General features: G+C 34.7%; 1 protein-coding gene across 2 annotated transcripts in view; it reads right to left on the bottom strand.

Annotated features, from left to right (window-relative positions):
* The window catches only part of LOC114338513 (plexin-B), a 462796-nt gene that overhangs the window by 42060 nt on the left and 402224 nt on the right, over nt 1–18512 (bottom strand). For both annotated transcript variants that reach the window (XM_050641507.1, XM_050641508.1), the window contains exons 3-7: nt 17295–17395; nt 15087–15585; nt 10546–11799; nt 9972–10301; nt 661–931 (exon numbers count right to left, since the gene is read on the bottom strand). In XM_050641507.1, coding sequence (XP_050497464.1) covers nt 661–931; nt 9972–10301; nt 10546–11799; nt 15087–15585; nt 17295–17395 — 2455 coding nt within the window. The remainder of the gene's footprint in view (nt 1–660; nt 932–9971; nt 10302–10545; nt 11800–15086; nt 15586–17294; nt 17396–18512) is intronic.

The following is an 18512-nucleotide window of genomic DNA, read 5'->3' as shown; positions in this document are numbered from 1 at the left end:
GCATTAGTACAGTTAAAATTGTTAGACGATTATATTTAGATGAAATATTAAGCAATAGAATTGAAACTTTTTTCTATTTTTAAGGGCAAAAAAGCAAGTTCATTAGCAGAACGTGATTTAAAATTATTCTGCAGATTATATTTGAAGCAATATTTGATTAAAACATCTCATTTTTGGTATTAAAAATATATTAAATACATATATTAATTTGTCTGGACTAAAGGTGGTAAAAGATGGTCTGAAGTTATATTTTTGTTTGAATTTGCCGACGGACGATAGATAGATGGTGTCAACTTTACAAAAATTTATCTAATATTGATTGTGTCATAGTTCCTTTGACGAAATATGACTTAAAATATCTGTTTTTATTTATTTTTTAAAGTTGCATTACAAAAATTCCAATATTCGAGTCAGGTGAATTTAAAAAACAATTTGTACCTTTAAATCGATTTTTCTCAACTGTCTGAAAAGTGTAGTTAGTGAGTTTTACCTCTAATAGGACGATATAGTATAATTTTGAATATAACCTCTGGTATATAAAGTAACGTTTTGTGCAATCAGTTAACAAGTTCCTGGTGGTGGCAGCGAATTGATTAATCTTAATCTCAAATGGTCATATTTTTTACAATCTACAAACCCACAACTTAAAATTACACTTACCTAATTTACATTCAGACCTAACATTGCTTTCCAGTGTATCCATCTGAATCTGAATTCTTTTGTATTCTCTTTCGGCTTGAGTTGATTTTCTTCGGTAAACGAACAATACAGCAACAAAGAATAAAACAAATAGTATTGTTCCAACAGCTATCATAATAATAGCCTCTAAGGGAAACGCGAAAGATTTGAATATATCATACTGCAGATATCCAATTGGAAACCTTAAGGTCCTGCCTACTCTAACTACTACTAATGGAAGGTTATTTTCAGTCTAAAAAACAAATACGTATTTAAAAAGTCATCAATGTATCATAGATCATAGATCAATATCATAGATCTACAAAAGGCATTCAACCATGTACAGCTGAATGACGTAATTCACATGTTATGTAAACGAAACATACCGTCAGATATTATCAAGACTATCGAAAACATATACAGCAGGAATAACATACAGGCCAGAATTAATAACAAACTAATTAATACAGCCGATACCAGTGGAAAGAGGCAAACGTCAAGGAGACGCATTGATCCCGCTGCTGTTTAACCTCATCATGGATGAAATTATTCATAAACTCAAAAACCTGAGTATATGGTACAGAATGGGTGAAGAAATTATCTCTCTAGCATGCTATGCAGATGATACCATACTTATTGCAGCAGCGGCTGATCCAGCATCGTTAAGAGGAGCGGCCGATTGGCTAAAATGAAAATCGGATCGAAGAACTGAAAAATACCTGTTAAGTAATTTTTAAAAATCTATCGAATGACACCAAATACGACCCCCTACTCCAACCCCTGGAGGTGGGGTGGGGTTCAATTTAAAATCGTAAATGAAACCCCCCAGTTTTTATTGCAAATTTGGATTCCTTACGTAAAAGTAAGCAACTTTTATTCGAAACATTTTTTCTATTCTATAGAAATAGAATAATATAGAAACAGTCTGTCTCGAGAAATACACTTCCAAATGAAAAACTAAAAAACACGTGTTTAATATTTTTCAAAAACCTATCGAATGACACCGTGTCGTGTTTGGTGGCATTCGATAGGATTTTGAAAACTATTCAACTTGTGTTTTTTGATTTTCTATAGATATTAAATAATTTCTATAAATTACCTATGCAGGGGTCGGCAACCTTTTGAGTCGGAAGAGTCAAAAATTACAATTTACAAAATTTCAAAGTTTTTAAAGAGCCACAAATTTTTTTTGTCAACAATAAATTATAGTACTCGCATAAATAAATTCTTTGATAAAAAAAATAAATCTACTTATTCATATGTACATCGCACTTTTCACATAGGTATATGTTTTCATTCATTTCATTTATTTAAGTGAAAAATTAAAACAACTAAATATTTACTTACAACATTAACTTTTACTTCAATGACAAACAATAGGGATGTTCACAAAAAATTTAATAGTGATTTTAAACATGCAAAACGATTAAGAAACACCCTAAGAATAATTGTCTAAAATATTAAGAAAATTAAAAAAGCCTGACTATGAAAAAATTTCATTAGAAATCTACCATTATTTTAAATTTCAAGAAAACGCTTCTGACGTCACAAGTCGTATACTCCAGCGCGCGCCACATGTCTACAGTGTTATTCTTTGGGTACCTGTTTGACGTTACTTCAGGACGTTCAGGTCATTTTATTTTGTGTTGTGTTCTCTTATTGTTTTATCAGGGCTAACGTGTGAGTTTTATGGTGAATTTGTTTAGTTTGAAGTAGATAGACTGTTTCTAAAGACATATTTTGGGTTGTACAAATAAATAAATGAAATGAAACGTTTTAAAATAGCTGATTCGCTTAACCTACCTACTGTTACAGTACATGTGTACATGTAACAATGGTGTCCGATTTCTTGTCATCTTGTAAAGAAGTAAATCAACCACAGAGTAGTGGAATGTTTATATATTTTAATAAGGTACAGGGGTGAAAAAAAGAGAAAATTTAGTGTGCTTTTTAATTTCAATTATTTCATTCAAAGGAAACTTTTTGTTTATTCTAACGGACTTTCGGCCCTCAGTAATAATGTAATCTTTAATTCTGCGTTCAAATTGTTCAAAAATATTTATTAGTTTTCTCAGGATTCGAAAAAATTAATGCATTTAAATAGCATTTGTCCCAGATTTTGCCCTACTAATTTAAATGATGTCTAGTTTATAGGGTCTGTCGGTAATAAAATGTACTTTATTACTATGTTATGGACACCAAGTCTTTTAAACCTCCAGACAAATTGAAAGATCATAAACTAGGTACTTTTTATTTTTGTAAAAATTTTTCTTGCTAACCAATTTGTTGCCTGGATATTTAGAAACAGATATTTAGAAGTCCAAAATACGAAATTTTCGACTGTAGGTATTAAGAATTTTTATAATTTATTTTTTTTTTATAATCAAGCTAACTTAAATCTAAAACATATCATAGAATTGGGTAAAAATGAGTACTTAATTTAAAAACTCATTTATTTAGGAAAAGATCCATAACTTACAATAAATAAGTGATCTTCGCAAGAGAAAAGCTTGGTTTTTATTGAAACATACTTCTTTTTACGTTTCGTTTTATGATTTAAATTAGCTGGAACTGTAATAAAAATCTTGTCAGAATTGTGTTTAGAGGTATTTACACACCAAGGAACAAAACACCACTTATTTGGTTTCATTTTTACTAATTAAATACTTAAAGAACTGCACACATTCAAATATACTTCGTAAATAAGTATACAAAACTAGTCGTCGATCAAAGACGATACGTCTGCTGACGTCACAGACCGTAGCCTTGCTGAAGGGTACCGTTTTTCTAGCAAGAAAATCAACATTTTGAACTCATTTATCTTAAAAAATATACATTTTTAAACAGTTTTATGACTGCTACGTTTTTATATACTTTATAATCTATTGAATTTAACTAGATTTAAAAATTAGTGAACATCCCTATTGAGCAAACAATTTCAATGGGAGCATTGGCTTTGCATGGTTTTAGAAAGTTCGGATAAATCTGGCTCATAACTTGTTGTTTTAAGTTTCAAACACGACTCTAAATTTTCATTTGTTAGTTGGCTTCTTAGTTTACTTTTAATTATATTCATGCAAGAGAACGCTAGCTCGCAAGAATATGTCGATCCGAAGATAGTTAGCACTCCAAATGCCAGCTTCTTCACCTCACTGTAGCAACCTGGAAGACTATTCCATGCGTCGAATGTAAGTCCCTCAATTCGCGGCATTTTTTCAAAGCTGTCCACTTTTGTTGCGATACGTACATACATTTCTGGACCTCCAACTCTTCCAACTTGCTTTTCAATTCTGCAAATTTTCCACTCCACAAAGGTTTACTTTCTAAATCAATAAATTGCATTTCTAAAGATCCAGTATCAATTCCAAATAGCTTAACGTGGATTTCGTTTTGTGTTGAGAGTAACGTATGGTCCTAAAGTTTTGGGAAAAATTTCACCTGGTCTGATTGAGAAGCAAAATGCATTTAACAAAGAAGGCCATGGAATTGAAATGTCATCAGTTATTGACATTTAATAAACAAAGCAGAATATTTTGGTTTGTGCTCTGCAAAATGTCTTATAAAATTGATATTCGTCGAGGTGTTTATAATATGGTTGGGCGAATGTCGAAACGAGATATTGTTAATATTTATCGAGATCAAAACATAAGCAAATCGACAATTTATCGCACAATCAGAGAATGTGAAGAAGGGATACCATGTGTTAACTTGCGTAAAAGTAGCCGACCGCGGATTTTGAACCATATAAGAGAGGCAAGACTGATTGAAGCAGCTAAGAACAAAATTGGGGTCTCACAGCGAAAACTGGCCAGAAGATTTCATGTTGGAAAGACTACAGTATACAGGACCCTATCGAGTAACAATATTATCTACCGGAAAAGAAGGAAAGCTCCAAAATACACAGAGGATCAATTAGAGAGAATTCCGAGATGTTGCCGCGCGTTAAGGCGAGTGCATTTCGTCAACAACTTGATCGTGATGGACGATGAAAAATATTTTACTTTGTCCAACTCTGAGATGAAGGGTAACGATGGGTTTTACACGAACGATTACGAAAATGTACCTGATGAAATAAAATTCAAAAGTAAAAAAAAATTTGAGGACAAAATTTTGGTATGGTGTGCAATTTCTGAGGATGGCTTTATCTCACAGCCCTACATTGGTGTTGTTCGAGGCGAAGCCTTAAACGCAAATATTTATATTCAAAGATGTCTCTCTAAATTGCTTCAGTTTGTGAACACACATCATGCAAATGATCAAATAGTCTTTTGGCCAGATCTTGCTTCATGTCATTACGCGAGGATCACAAGGGACTGGTACGAAACTAACAACATTACCTTTGTACCGAAAGCAGACAATCCCCCCAACCTACCTCAGGCTCGTCCTATTGAAGAGTTCTGGGCAATATTAAGTCGGAAAGTCTATAATAACGGATGGGAAGCACAAAATCAGGAACAGTTAAGACGCCGCATATATACAAAAATTAGAGAAATTGACGCCGAGGTCGTCCAAAGGATGATGCAACGTGCCAGGGGAATTATTAGGCAAATCGAAAATAATGGTCCCTTGTCTGTCATTTGAATTTTGATTTATAATAAGGTTAGTTAAGTTAAATTGTTGAATAATTTAATAAAAATATAAGATTATTATGGTCAGAGTTATACGCTTTTGAAATTTTTCCCAAAACTTTAGGACCATACGTTATTTACTATGAATGCTAGGGTAGTTTTGTTGGTTTTGAATTGTTCAAATCTGCCAGCAAATGCATCTCGAATTTTTTTTGTAACTGTACTACAGTAATTCGTCTCAACAGTTGCACTGGTTTTATCGCAATATTGCTTTAGACATTTAAAATGAAGTAATGAAGACAAAACATAGGCTGGGTTTCCCTTTCCTTGCAATTTTAGATTCAGCTCATTGAATTTCGCTGTGATATCCACCATAAAATAAAATTTTTTCAGCAATTCGTCGATCCCCAATTTAGGGTGATTAATGCCTTTTTCATTTAGGAATGTATTTATTTCATTCAAGCATAAAGCAAAACGTTTCAACACCTTACCTTTGGAAAGCCATCGCACTTTATTGTGAAGAAGGAGGTCGGAATACTGAGCCTCCATTTCGTTTAAGAATTCTTTAAACTGACGATGGTAGAGTGCTTTTGACAAGATGCTATTAACAATCTTGATCACCAAATTCATGACCTCAACTATTTCTGCTGGAAATGTTTGGGTACCTACAAAGCGTATCTTGGTGTATCATGCAGTCAAACGTAAGAATTACGTGATTTCTTTGCTTCTAAGAATCGTTGTTGCCCCTCTATTTTTTCCTGTCATACTTCTGGCTCCATCAGTTGCTATTGACACGATTTTATTTTAATCGATCTCATTGTCTTCAAGGCATTTTTGCACGGCATTCGCTATATCTTCCATTCTAGTTTGTCTTGTCCCGAGAGCGGTAGCAATCCCAGAAGTTCTTCTTTGGGACATTGGGAAAGCATATTTATACCTGGCAAAAAGGGCAACTTGTGCCGTGTCTTTTACGTCGCAAGACTCATCTATAGCAAGTGATAAGGCGGAAGAAAGTTGAATATCTTCCACCTGCAAATATGTTACATTTGAAGACATTTTAGCTATTCTACCTGGTACTGTTTCAGCGGATAGTGGCAAATCTTTGATTTTTTTCAAGATTTCTGGTTTGTTTTAGACAACACGAAAGAGTTCTTCAGAAGGCTTTTTAAATGTGTAAAAGTTTTAAAAGCGGTAAGAGCCGCAGCTTCACATCCAAAGAGCCGCATGCACCTCGCGAGCCGCAGGTTGCCGACCCCCTGACCTATGGTATCACTATAAATCGTTTTTCCGATTATAGCGCCATCTATCATCTATCCAGAATTCGAAAAAATGTCTCGAATAAAAGTTGTTTACTTTTACGTAAGGAATCCAAATCTGCAATTAAAACTGGGAGTCTCCATTAAATATTTTAAAGTTACCCCCATCCCACTTCCAGGGGGTCGTGTTTGGTATCATTTGATAGATTTTTAAAAATTATTAAACACATATTTTTCATTTTTTCGATCCGATGTTCATTTCGCGAAATATTCAACGGTTCCGCTACTTTTGGGTTGGGACACCCTATATATAAAGTTAATGAAATAAAAATAAATATATGTAGTGAATTATCATTACAATTTAAAAAACCTACAAAATGAGACGTTATAAGTTAACAACTTACAGTAGTTTCGAAAATGTAATAATGAATTAACCGAATGTAATTTTCAAAAAATCAAAATATGTACTTTACTTTTTTCAAGGCAAAAAAATTCATGTCGAAATAGTTTTAATTTTATTTCGTAATGGGAAAGTACATCATGGGACACCTCATTTAAAATCGTTTGAAATACTGATCACAAAAATGTATAATACGTACATGCGCAAAATTTTGGTCAAATGCTTTTTAAACGCATTCAATTTTTTTCGAATCCTGAGAAAACTAATACGAGAATCTTTGAAAAATTTAAACGCAGAATAAAATATTACATTATTACCGAGGGCCGAAAGTCCATTAGAATAAACAAAAAGTTTCTTTTGAATGATATCTTTGAAATTAATACGCTGACGGACAGAACGTCTATAGACGTCTAATTTCCATTGATGTAATGTGACACAACGTCTATAGACGTTGCATTTTCCCCTATTCTATACTTTGCAAAATACATATAGTGTCACAACACTTGCTTATACATTTAACATGTCCGTCAACTTGTTAAAAATCATACTCAATGTTCTCTTTTTTCACCCATGTAACTTATTAAAATAAACATTATAGAAGATGTCAGGGACTTTCGACCCTCGGAAATAATGTAAACTTGTATTTTGCGTTTAAATTTTTCAAAAATACTTATTAGTTTTCTCAGGATTATAAAAAAAATTAATGCATTTAAAAAGCATTGGACCGACATTTGCACAAGTATTGCCTATACATTTTTGTAATCAGTATCTCAAAAGCTTTTAAATGAGGTGTCATATGATGTACTTTCTCATATGAAGTTTAAAATTTAATTTATTGCCATAATTTTATATGTGGATGATTGCATCCCGCGACATAAATGACTATCTATCGTACTCGTGGAGAAATACTCACTTCTGTCAAACGTGATATAAAATAAACTTATATAATATATAAGACATACATTTCATGTATATAAGACATATACCTTTTTCCATAAAACTCTCGAAAGTAGAATTGGTATTTACTGCATCATCGTTGATTTGTATCTGACACACCGAAAAATCGCATGACTTGTTTTGAATGCTCTCAGAACTTAAATTTGATCCAAGATCAGTAGATCTCATAGTATGATCTACCTGATAAGATGTACCTTGTACATATTATTATCATCATTACTATTAATATTATCACCCAAATTACGTTGATTTTTAAAAAAATAATCAGTTATATTGTGACATTTGATTTTTTACTTTTTAAGTTCTCGGTAGAAGCTTCTGGTTCCTTTCGTTTATTTGACATCTTATAACTCTTCGTAAATCACAAACTATTATAACACTTTGAGCACCGGGTAACAATGGAGAAAACCTGCTCGAGATCCCGCATTCAATTTTTAGCAAATATAAAGTTATGAATAGTTTTAATATGTAACGAGTTGATGAAATTTAATATGTAATGAATTGATATTCAACTATACACCACATCGACAAACTAAAACCGAATCTCATGTACCGCAAATATCTGAAGTCACAGAAAACTCTATTTAAATTGTGTCCAGTTAACTGGACGCGGGCTATAAGTAAGGAACCGGTATGTCCAGTATACTGTACGCCGGAAGTCAAAGTGTTAAAAAGAAAAGAAAAATAAACTCAAAATACTATTAATCACGCTAAGAATTTACAAACTAAGATCTGTACGAATCAGTATTAGAGACGTTACTTGCATCCATACACAAAATACACTAATTAATAATAATAATAATAATTAATAAGGACAAGGATGTTCTTTTTTCGTGGTCAGCTATAATATAGTTTTTGCTATGCGCGCAATTTTCGAGAGATTTTCGGCAAATCTGTTATCTGCAAACGATTTTATAATTATACGTGGAGATGCTTAAGTATGCGTTCACAGTATATAGGATTACATAATATTTTTTTAAATATGCTTATTGTGATCATTTTTAATTCTTAATTTATAAGGATTATAAATTACTCATTTCCAAATACAATAGCGTCACTGGCCCGTTTTAGCCAAGTCCCATACTAATAAAATATATTTATATGTAATTCATAATTCATATAATATTGTAGTAATTTTAAAACATATGTATAACTATCCATTTGAAACAATAAATGAATGTTTTTGTAATTTTTATATTATAATTAAAAAAAAAATAAATCACTTGGGTTGAGAGGGGGGCCGATCGCTCACATCGCCCTCCCTGGATCCGCCACTGTATTGCAGAGAGTGAAGATGACCTTCAGAGACTTTTATATCAATTTAATAGAACAGCAAGAAAGTTCAACATGATAATATCACCAAATAAAACAAAAAGTATGGTAATCTCTAAAGATCCAATAAGGTGCAAGCTGGAAGTGGACAGCAAAATAATCCAGCAAGAAAGAAGTATCAGCTACCTGGGAGTGCTAATGTACAGTTATGGAGATACAGAGGCGAAAGTTGCCCAAAAAATAAATAAAGCCAACAGAATAGCAGGATGTCTTAAACATAATATCTGGCGCAACACACATCTATGGACAGAAACAAAGGCCGAGATCTATAGAACAGTAGTTAGGTCAATTATGACTTACACTCTGGAAACAAGACCTGACATCACAAGGACAAAAAGACTGATGGAAACGTGTGAAATGAAAATAGACCGAGATATCACAGGTAAATCATTGTGGGATAGACAACGTAGTACAGACCTCAGGCAAAGCTGTAATATAGAGAATATAAATGACTGGACACTGAAAAGAAAAAAAAAAGAATGGTATAGCCATATAAGCAGAATGGGAGAAGGAATATACTGGTTAGCACGAGACAGATCACCAAACGGGCGAAGGAGTATAGGAAGGCCAAGGAAGGGATGAAGTGACAACCTGTATATCTAATGAGGAGGCATCTGAAGATGGAACAGGCGCCAGCCTATTAAGGAAGCAGGAAAAAGAAGAAGATCAATGTATCAAAAATTATCATAAATTCTTTGAAATCAACAGACAAATACGTTATTCTGCTTGCGCCATAAAGTGCCACAGTGCCAACAACAGTGTTGTATATGTAATACTCACCTTAAAGCCATTTTCGTCAGTTCCCGGAGGTTGGTGCTCTGGTGGCACACATACCAGTTGGATCATTGCAAGTCCAGTGACATTACATGACTTTGTACCAATCGTAACAACTACATCAGACTCTTCACTAGCTGCATTTAAATTTTCTCCCTCTATGACTAGTCTGTCACCTTGATATAACTTAATTTGATTGGGAAATGGACGTACATTCGGATCTTCAACATATAATAACTGTGACCTTAAATTTACGAAATGCTTCTCTAAGTCTCGTACAGATTGAACATTATCCATTAAAAATCCTATCCTCAGGTTCAATTTAGGATCCTTATTCTAAAAAATACATAATTAAAAACATGAATATAGACAGTAAAACAAGTAGAATTAAACAATAAGTTTGATAATCAAAAGTTTAATCACATTGAATGGGAAGCCAAAATATCTAAGTACATTTGTGGTTAATCCATAAAAAAATATTAATGTGAAATACTCACATGCCTCACATACTTCATACCTCACTGAAGAGCTTCAGAGGCGCATGCTAAAAACAAAAGTCAAGTATTTTTAATGGACTCACCTTTATTCTGCTGTTCCTACTAAAAATACTAAATTGGCGATTAACAGGTGGGCTTGGACACTCCATTTGGGTACTGCTTAAAACTGTACAAACGGTTCGATTGATAGGAGTATTGGGTTCATCAAAAGAGTAAACTTCCATTTCCGGTTTCTGGATACTATCCAAGTTGGTACCGTGTACAAAAATCATTTTACCACCAGAAACAAAGCTGTTAAGGGGTTTAATTTCCATAATGGTCGGATCTTGGGTATAATTGAAAGGGTTTCCTTCTAGAGTCCTATTAGCTCCATCTATACTGAGTGTCAGTCGGACAACATTTGTTGGTCTGTGAGCTCTAGGTGTTATGCATGTTAGTCTTCCACTAGATGCCTGCGTTATGTTTACTCGACAAACATAGTCATCTAAATATGCAGTTATTTCAGAACCTACATTTAAATACTGCCCAGTAATTGCCAGTGGAGTGCCTCCTGACTGTGGTCCAATTGATGGAAATATTCCTGATAATCTTATATCTTTATAACTGAACTCAACAGATGACTTGGTGTACCCAGCTTCATTTCCAACTCTAATCGGTGCAGTTATTTCAATTCTAGAAGGACCTGTGATACATTGAATACGAACTGAAACTTCGTAATTAACTAGCACACATGGAATCGCACCAATTTTAATTTTTCCTTGGACATCTTCTTTTTTAAGACCAAGGTTGCTACCTTCTATAGTTACTAGAGTGCCACCTTCAATTGGACCACTTAGTGGTTTGATCATATCAATTCTAGGTCGGGGGCATTCAATGTGGGGAGTATGCTGACAAGACTCTGAATATTGACAGGAGTTACCACACCAAGTGCAGCTATAATTTGAATTTCTGGTGACACAAAGGGAACAATCAGCATGCTCTCTATAAGAGCCTAAAATATCACATTTGTATAGAGTTACATTCATGGAGTCTACATGATGATCACGGTTCCATACAACCTCCACACTTGCTTCATATTCTCCTTCGTTTGCTTCATATGAATACGTAGTTTTGTCGCAGACAATGTGTTTGCTCTCAACTGTTGCTGGGACTAGCATTGTAGCACCTTCAATAACTATTTTACATTGGAAACCTGTATGCACTGATGTTGGATTCGGAAGATTAATAACTTCAAATACTATCTTTTTTAACACATTGTTAGGTAATAAAATTGCTTCATTTTTTCGTTTAAATTGCGGACAAAAAACAAATCCATGCTTTGGCAAATGCTTTGGATTCTGAAAACAAAAAAAGGGATATGGGCGACTATACTATATTTTTTTTTAAATTAATCTAAATGAACCAATAATAATTATTGACAATCATGCAGTAGTTTTCCATTTTAAGCATAAATAATAAGATTTTCAAATTAGTTTTAATATACAAAATTAATACCATCATAGTTAACTATGCTCTGTTTTTAAACCAGGAGTAATTCAAATTTACCGCGCCGTAATGCTTGTTTGTAATTGGTCCAACCTCAGACAAGTTTACTCCACTGTTAAGAAATTTTGACACTACTGGCATTTCATAGGTTAATTAAGTTATATCAGCGACTTTTTGTGTTTTCTGTGTTATTCCTTTAATTTTCAGATTTTTAGTATGTTTTTATATAAAAAGCAGTTCTTTTTAGAACTCTTCAGCGACATATTAGTATTATATAATATTTATGGATTACCGTTGAATGCTGACAGGATCAACCAAAAAAGAAGATGTATTTGGTAATTTTTCTAGTGACTTTCTTGGGTGTGAATCTGTCTTTTAAGTTTAGTCCTCATAGTTTAAAAACAAAGCATAGTGTCATCTATATATCTTTTCTGGAACTATATATGCGTATGACTTTTGAAGCTTTTCATCGCTTCTCCTCATATACTTTATGTCTTCTTCCCAGAATTAAGCCATGCAGCTTTAAGTTCCTCTAAGGGAAAAATGTATTAGCTATATTTGGGATATAATCCCAAATAACCAAGGTATTAAAAGTATTGAGTTCTGAGAGGACTCTTTCCGTGTTATTAAGCCCTACATGATAAAAGAAACAAACTGGCATGAAAGTGTAATAATCCATATCCATAAAAATGGAGACCAAACCAAGTGCTCCAATTATAGAGGCATCTCCCTACCTAATACGGCGTACAAAATCTTTTTCAACATCCTAGTAAGTACGCTAACACCTTTTGTAGAAAATGTCGTACAGGAATACCCAGCCAGATTCAGAAAAAATAGATTGAGCATATATCAGACTTTTACTCTAAGGAAGCTGCTTGAAAAAGAATGGGAATTCAATAGAACTACACATAATCTCTTCATATATTTTCGACAATTATATGACAGCATTAAAAGGTATCAGATATGGCAGAAATTTCAATTCCAAAAAACCAGACCACGGTATGGAACCAGAGTACGGATAGGTAACAAACTCTCAAAATCGTTTGAAACAAACAGTGGCCTGAAACAAGGAGATGCACTGTCAACAATGATTAGACCGCTGCTCATGTATGGGTGTAAGGTGGACGCTGACAAAAGCAATGGAAAGAAAACAGATATTTTCAGAAGAATCTTTGGACCCTATCATGACCCGAACACTACCAATACCGAATGAAAACAAACACCGAGGTCAAAAGATGTATAGGACTAGCAAGATTAGATCCCAATGTTTAACATGAGCAGGCCATGTCGATAGGCTCCCTAATAACCACCTTACCAAGTTAATCTGGGAGGAAGCCCAGACAAGGAGAAAATCCTTAGGACGTCAAAGTCCTCGAATGCGATGGAGAGATAACATGTGGTCAGATTTAAGAACAATGGAGATACCCACTGACTCAACCAACTATCATGGATAACCGTTGAGATGGAGGTGGGTTGTGCAGTCAGCTATAATTCACCCCAGGTTGTAGTACTATAAGAAAAAGAAGAAGCCCTAGGTGTATTGGTGCGCTGAAGTATATCCTACAAATTTCCTGGCATATCTGGATGTTGGGGAGTATAGTAACGATTGATTTTTCCATGGTCTTACAAATATATACACAGCTATCGTTGATGCTCTCATCAAAGTCCTTCAGAATAACACTGGTAGTTGAGAGTGTTACAGGTATCCTTTAGTATTAGTTTGACCTTAATTTAACAATATTTATATTTATTGTAATTGCTATTAATCAAGCAAGAAGGAAATCCATTCAAGAAGGAAAAATAGTGGGTTTGCGTATTAACGAAAACAAAACAAAAGACTAAGTTTTTCAACCTAATAAAAATATTTGTAAATTAAATATTTTTAAAAGATTTTTAATTGAAACACTTATTGGCCCATTTTCCTGGTGACACCTCCAAGGCTTCTACAATATGCAAGCCAAATGGTGCAGTGAAGACAGAAGGGAAGGAATTCTACACTATGCAATTCATAACCCCCGTCTGCAGCGTGGTAAAGTTCCAACGGAAAATGGACCTAGTTACTCTATAGGAGTAATACTAATATAAAAATAAAAATGTATACCATTTTTATTCAGTTGCAATGCGAAGCCAAAACTGTCTTAATTTTCACTTAGATCAGAGAATGCAGCCAGCACTCTTATCGACGATTTCACCTCTTGTTAGAGGTTCATCAGAGACTCCATAGGCTGCTTTCTCTGGCCCAGGTAAAAATTTTCGACACATTAATCCCCCCCCCCCCCAAAATGTTAAGAGTAGGAAAAAATCCTACTAATAGAGAGGTCAAAGTGGGAAGATACAAATTTGAAGAAGTACGTAAATATAAGTATCTAGGAGTCATGCTGTCAAGTGATGGAACAAGAGAAAACGAAATAAAAGAGAAAACATTGGAAATAAATAGAGCATTCCAAGCCAACAAAAAAATAATAAAAAGAAAATATTAACAAAAACAACTGAATTAAGGCTCTATGAAACGTTAATTAGTCCAACATTAATGTATGGAGCAGAAGTGATGACAATGACCAAGACAGACGAAGAAAATTTCAGAAGAACTGAGAGAAAAATAATTCGAGCAATATTAGGATCAATAAAAACAGCAGAAGGTGAATACAGGAGTGGAAGAAATAACGAAATAAATGAGGAATTTAAGGGGCAAGATATAGTCAGGAGAATAAAGAGACAAAGACTGAGATGGCTTGGGCATGTATGGAGAACAGGGGAAGAAGCGATAATAAACATAGTAATAAAGTGATCTCCGGCCGAAAGGAGACGAAGAGGAAGACCGAGGTCCAAATGGCTGGAAGAGGTGAAGCGAGAACTAGAGGACATGGGAATTAGAATATGTAATAAAGAGAATATGTAATAAAGAGAAGAATGGAGGACTGATCAACCTCGAAAACATGGATCTAGAGAGCCTGTAAAGGCGGCGCTACCCCCACGGCGGTGTTTTAGCCACTATATATATATATATATATATATATATATATATATATATATATATATATATATATATATATATATATATATATATAATTGCTATTAATTTGGTTATCAAACATTTCTGTATATTTAAAAACCTAATAAAAATTACAAATTTACTCACATTTTCTCCACTGATGATGCTTCTCTGACAAACAGATATATTATGTGTGCACTTATTTTCATAAACACACCAATTACATGCCCACTTTGATTTTACACATTCCCCACAAGTTGTATGCCTTCCACAATCGTAGTAAGCAAAATTCCTGGATACAAAGTCCTTATTTGTTTCTGATGACCGAACACTCAATGGCACTAACACATGATCCATTTCCAAAGGTATTCTAGGTCGTCTGGATATTTCAGGAGTGAAGCAGGATAGTCCGTTTTCCGTAACTTCTGCATCTATAGGATCTGCGTTACCAAATACGCATTTGTACTTAGCACCCGGTGGAAGGGCAGGAAGAGTTCTTATAGTAAGGCGAACATTTGTCATTTGATTTATAGGTATTCTTTCTGGGAATACTTGCTCAAAATCAATACATTGTTGGCCGGTTCCTAGGGAGACCCAGCGAGGAGCACTATGGGAAGCTTTTTGACAAGCGCTGCGAACAGTACATCTAAAAAATAAAACAAACAAGTATAAGAATTACATACTTTACTTATAAAAAACATAACTATTTAAAACAGTGTACGTATAGTAGTACGAGGTATCTAAAAGATTCATTAATATTCAACTCAGCGGGGTGCTATGGTTCGAGGTGTGAAATTACCTAAACAAGGAATTATTTCATAAAACAGGTAAATCCCTTGTTTATGGAATTTCACACCTCCAACAATAGCACCCCGCTGAGCTGAATATTAATCAGTGTCTTAGATTCCTGGCATGGGTATATCATGATATTATGGGTTTGTGAATACGAACAACTAACATAGTAAGAAAAGCAGAGTGAAAGACACACACATCATAGAGAGTGTACATATAATAATATTTTCTTCTTCTGGTAGCACTACAACCCGGGGTGGGTCTTGGCTGACTGCACAACTCGCTTCCATATCGAACGGTCATCCATGATAGTTGGGTCAGTGGGTAGCCCCACTGTTCTAAGATCTGACCATATATTGTCTCTCCATCGCATTCGTGGGCGTCGTAAGGCCCTTCTTCCTATGGGGGCTTCCTCCCAGATCAGTTTGGTAAGGCGGTTATTAGGGAGTCTATAGACATGGCCAGCCCATCTTAGACGCTGAGATTTAATTTCTTGGACTTCATCGCTCGCCCTATACATCTGCTTGACCTCAGCATTTGTTCTCATTCGGTATTGGTTGCTATTAGGATCGTGATAAGGTTCAAAGATTCTTCTGAGGAGATTTTCTCTCAAAACATCTATACAATCATATGGGTCCGTGAATATGAACAACTAACATAGTAACGAAAGCAGAGTGAAAAACAAATGCTAAACTCTAGATTGTCTAGATAGTGGTGGATAGATATGTAAATTCAGAAGTCATAAACATGCAACGAGCAAATTATCAGTATTAGTAGAGCTGACAAAAATGACCATAATATAGTTTATGCCCCCAAAGATTTTGCTAAAGGAAAAAAAGAAGAATTTTACGAAAATCTACTGACAGTATTAGATGGACTTCGCCCATTCGCTGCCGTTCGGCCTACTTCCATTCTCTGGTGGTTTTCGCGCCCGATTCAAAGGAAATGAAGTCGGTATAATCCCGCCTGAATGTGTTCCTCGCGTTAAACGAGTGTGTAGTGACGGGTACTTCGGACTTCGGTCAACTTTCCCGAAGTAATTTCGCGAGAGTGCGAATACAAGACGTATACATTGCATTACGTCTGGTGGTCCCAGCGTACGATTACTCGGGCAGTAGGAAAAAATTTGTTTAAGGGTGGTTTCACCGTGGAGCCACTAGGCCACAAAGGGTTTTAAATGAAAACGATGCGCGACTTATTGGTTTTGTGAGAGCTTATCGTTATCATGACAAATGGATTCTATAAATAGAAGAATGAGAGGAGTTCAGCATTAGCGTGGAGGGAAGGAATCGGCCACAAATGGCGAAGAATGAACTGACCGAAAAAGGTGTAAATCGAAATGAGTGATGCAGTGGAAGCTGTAGGACTAAAGAAGTCTAGAAAGAAGTGAAAAATTTAAAGCTGTATGGGAAAACACGAAAGATACATCGGTCCATACCTAGTAATCTTTCTAGAAAGAAGGATGGAATATTCTTCTCAAAAAACAAACTAAATGTATGATTGTTCATTAGGTACTATTGACTAACTGACTTTTAATGTTTGATAAAAATTTAATATGATTACCTTTTTTCTAAGGAACACCATCCACAATAGGGGTCCTTCGATTCTAAACACGATGAACAATTGGTGTAAGTGCTGCAATGCTCTACATTTATTTTCGACACCTAAAAAACAATCAAATCATTGGAAAATATCTAGTGTTAGTAAATTTCTAATAGCTACTTTACACGATGCAACTAATTGCACAATTTCTTGCAGCAATAGAAATTGCATCGTGTCATACGCGAATTGCACAGAAAAGCTGCAAAAGTTGCAGCTAAATAGAACATGTCCTATTTTCATGCAATTTTTTTCTGCAATTTGGTTATATTTTTAGTAACTTTTAAGGCTACACTGTTTGTTTTGACATTCTGTCATCCTAAATTTCAAACTAAACAATTTTTGACAAAACTAGAGGAACTTTTTACCAATTTCACGCTTCACAGATAACATTATTCTGGTGGATAACTTTAATTATGCAACATAGGGATTAAAGAAACTATATTCTATTTTTTTTTATTTCTGTATCCCGAATAAAGTACGTGCCTCCTAGTGGCGGGATACGGGCAACAATACATTGGCTTATAGGGCAGTCCTTACAGTAGGGATCCTGACCTATACAGAAAAATGCAGGCGGGTGTGGGGTAATACTGCACTTTGGTTGCATTGGTGGTGTATTGGCTAAACGTGCAGGGCAGGGTATGGTGCTGATACAAAAGGCATTCAGGCATCAAATATCCAAAAATCTTTTCAGGCCATAATAATGAAAAGACCTTCTCCAAACGCAATAAAAACTTATTGAAATGATGGCATCTCCTGAGGTAAAATGTTCCGGAAGTAAAATGAGCCTCCGTTCGGATCTCCGGGTGAGGACTATCTCAGGGGGAACACCATTACAGGTTAGAAAAATCAGGATAGGGTCTTGGAATCTTGGTAGTCTTACAGGTAAGAGTCTGGAGTTAGTGGATGCGCTCAAACGAAAAAGAGTTCAAATTGCTTGTATTCAAGAAACTAGGTGGAAAGGACAAAGGGCGAAAGAACTAGGTGATGGATATAAATTGTGGTATGTAGGGAGTAGTAACACTAGAAATGGAGTTGGTATAATTGCTGATAGTAAATTGAAAGATAACGTAGTAGAAGTTGTAAGAACGAGTGATAGAATGATGTCAGTGAAATTTGTAATTGATAAAGAGGTATTGAATGTTGTGTGTGTGTATGCTCCTCAAACAGGTCTGGGTGAGA

This window comes from Diabrotica virgifera, chromosome 10, assembly GCF_917563875.1.
Source record: "Diabrotica virgifera virgifera chromosome 10, PGI_DIABVI_V3a".
NCBI classification, from domain to species: Eukaryota; Metazoa; Arthropoda; class Insecta; order Coleoptera; family Chrysomelidae; genus Diabrotica; species Diabrotica virgifera.
The sequence above is the reverse complement of the archived record's forward strand: the minus strand, read 5'-3'. Positions and strand labels throughout refer to the sequence as shown.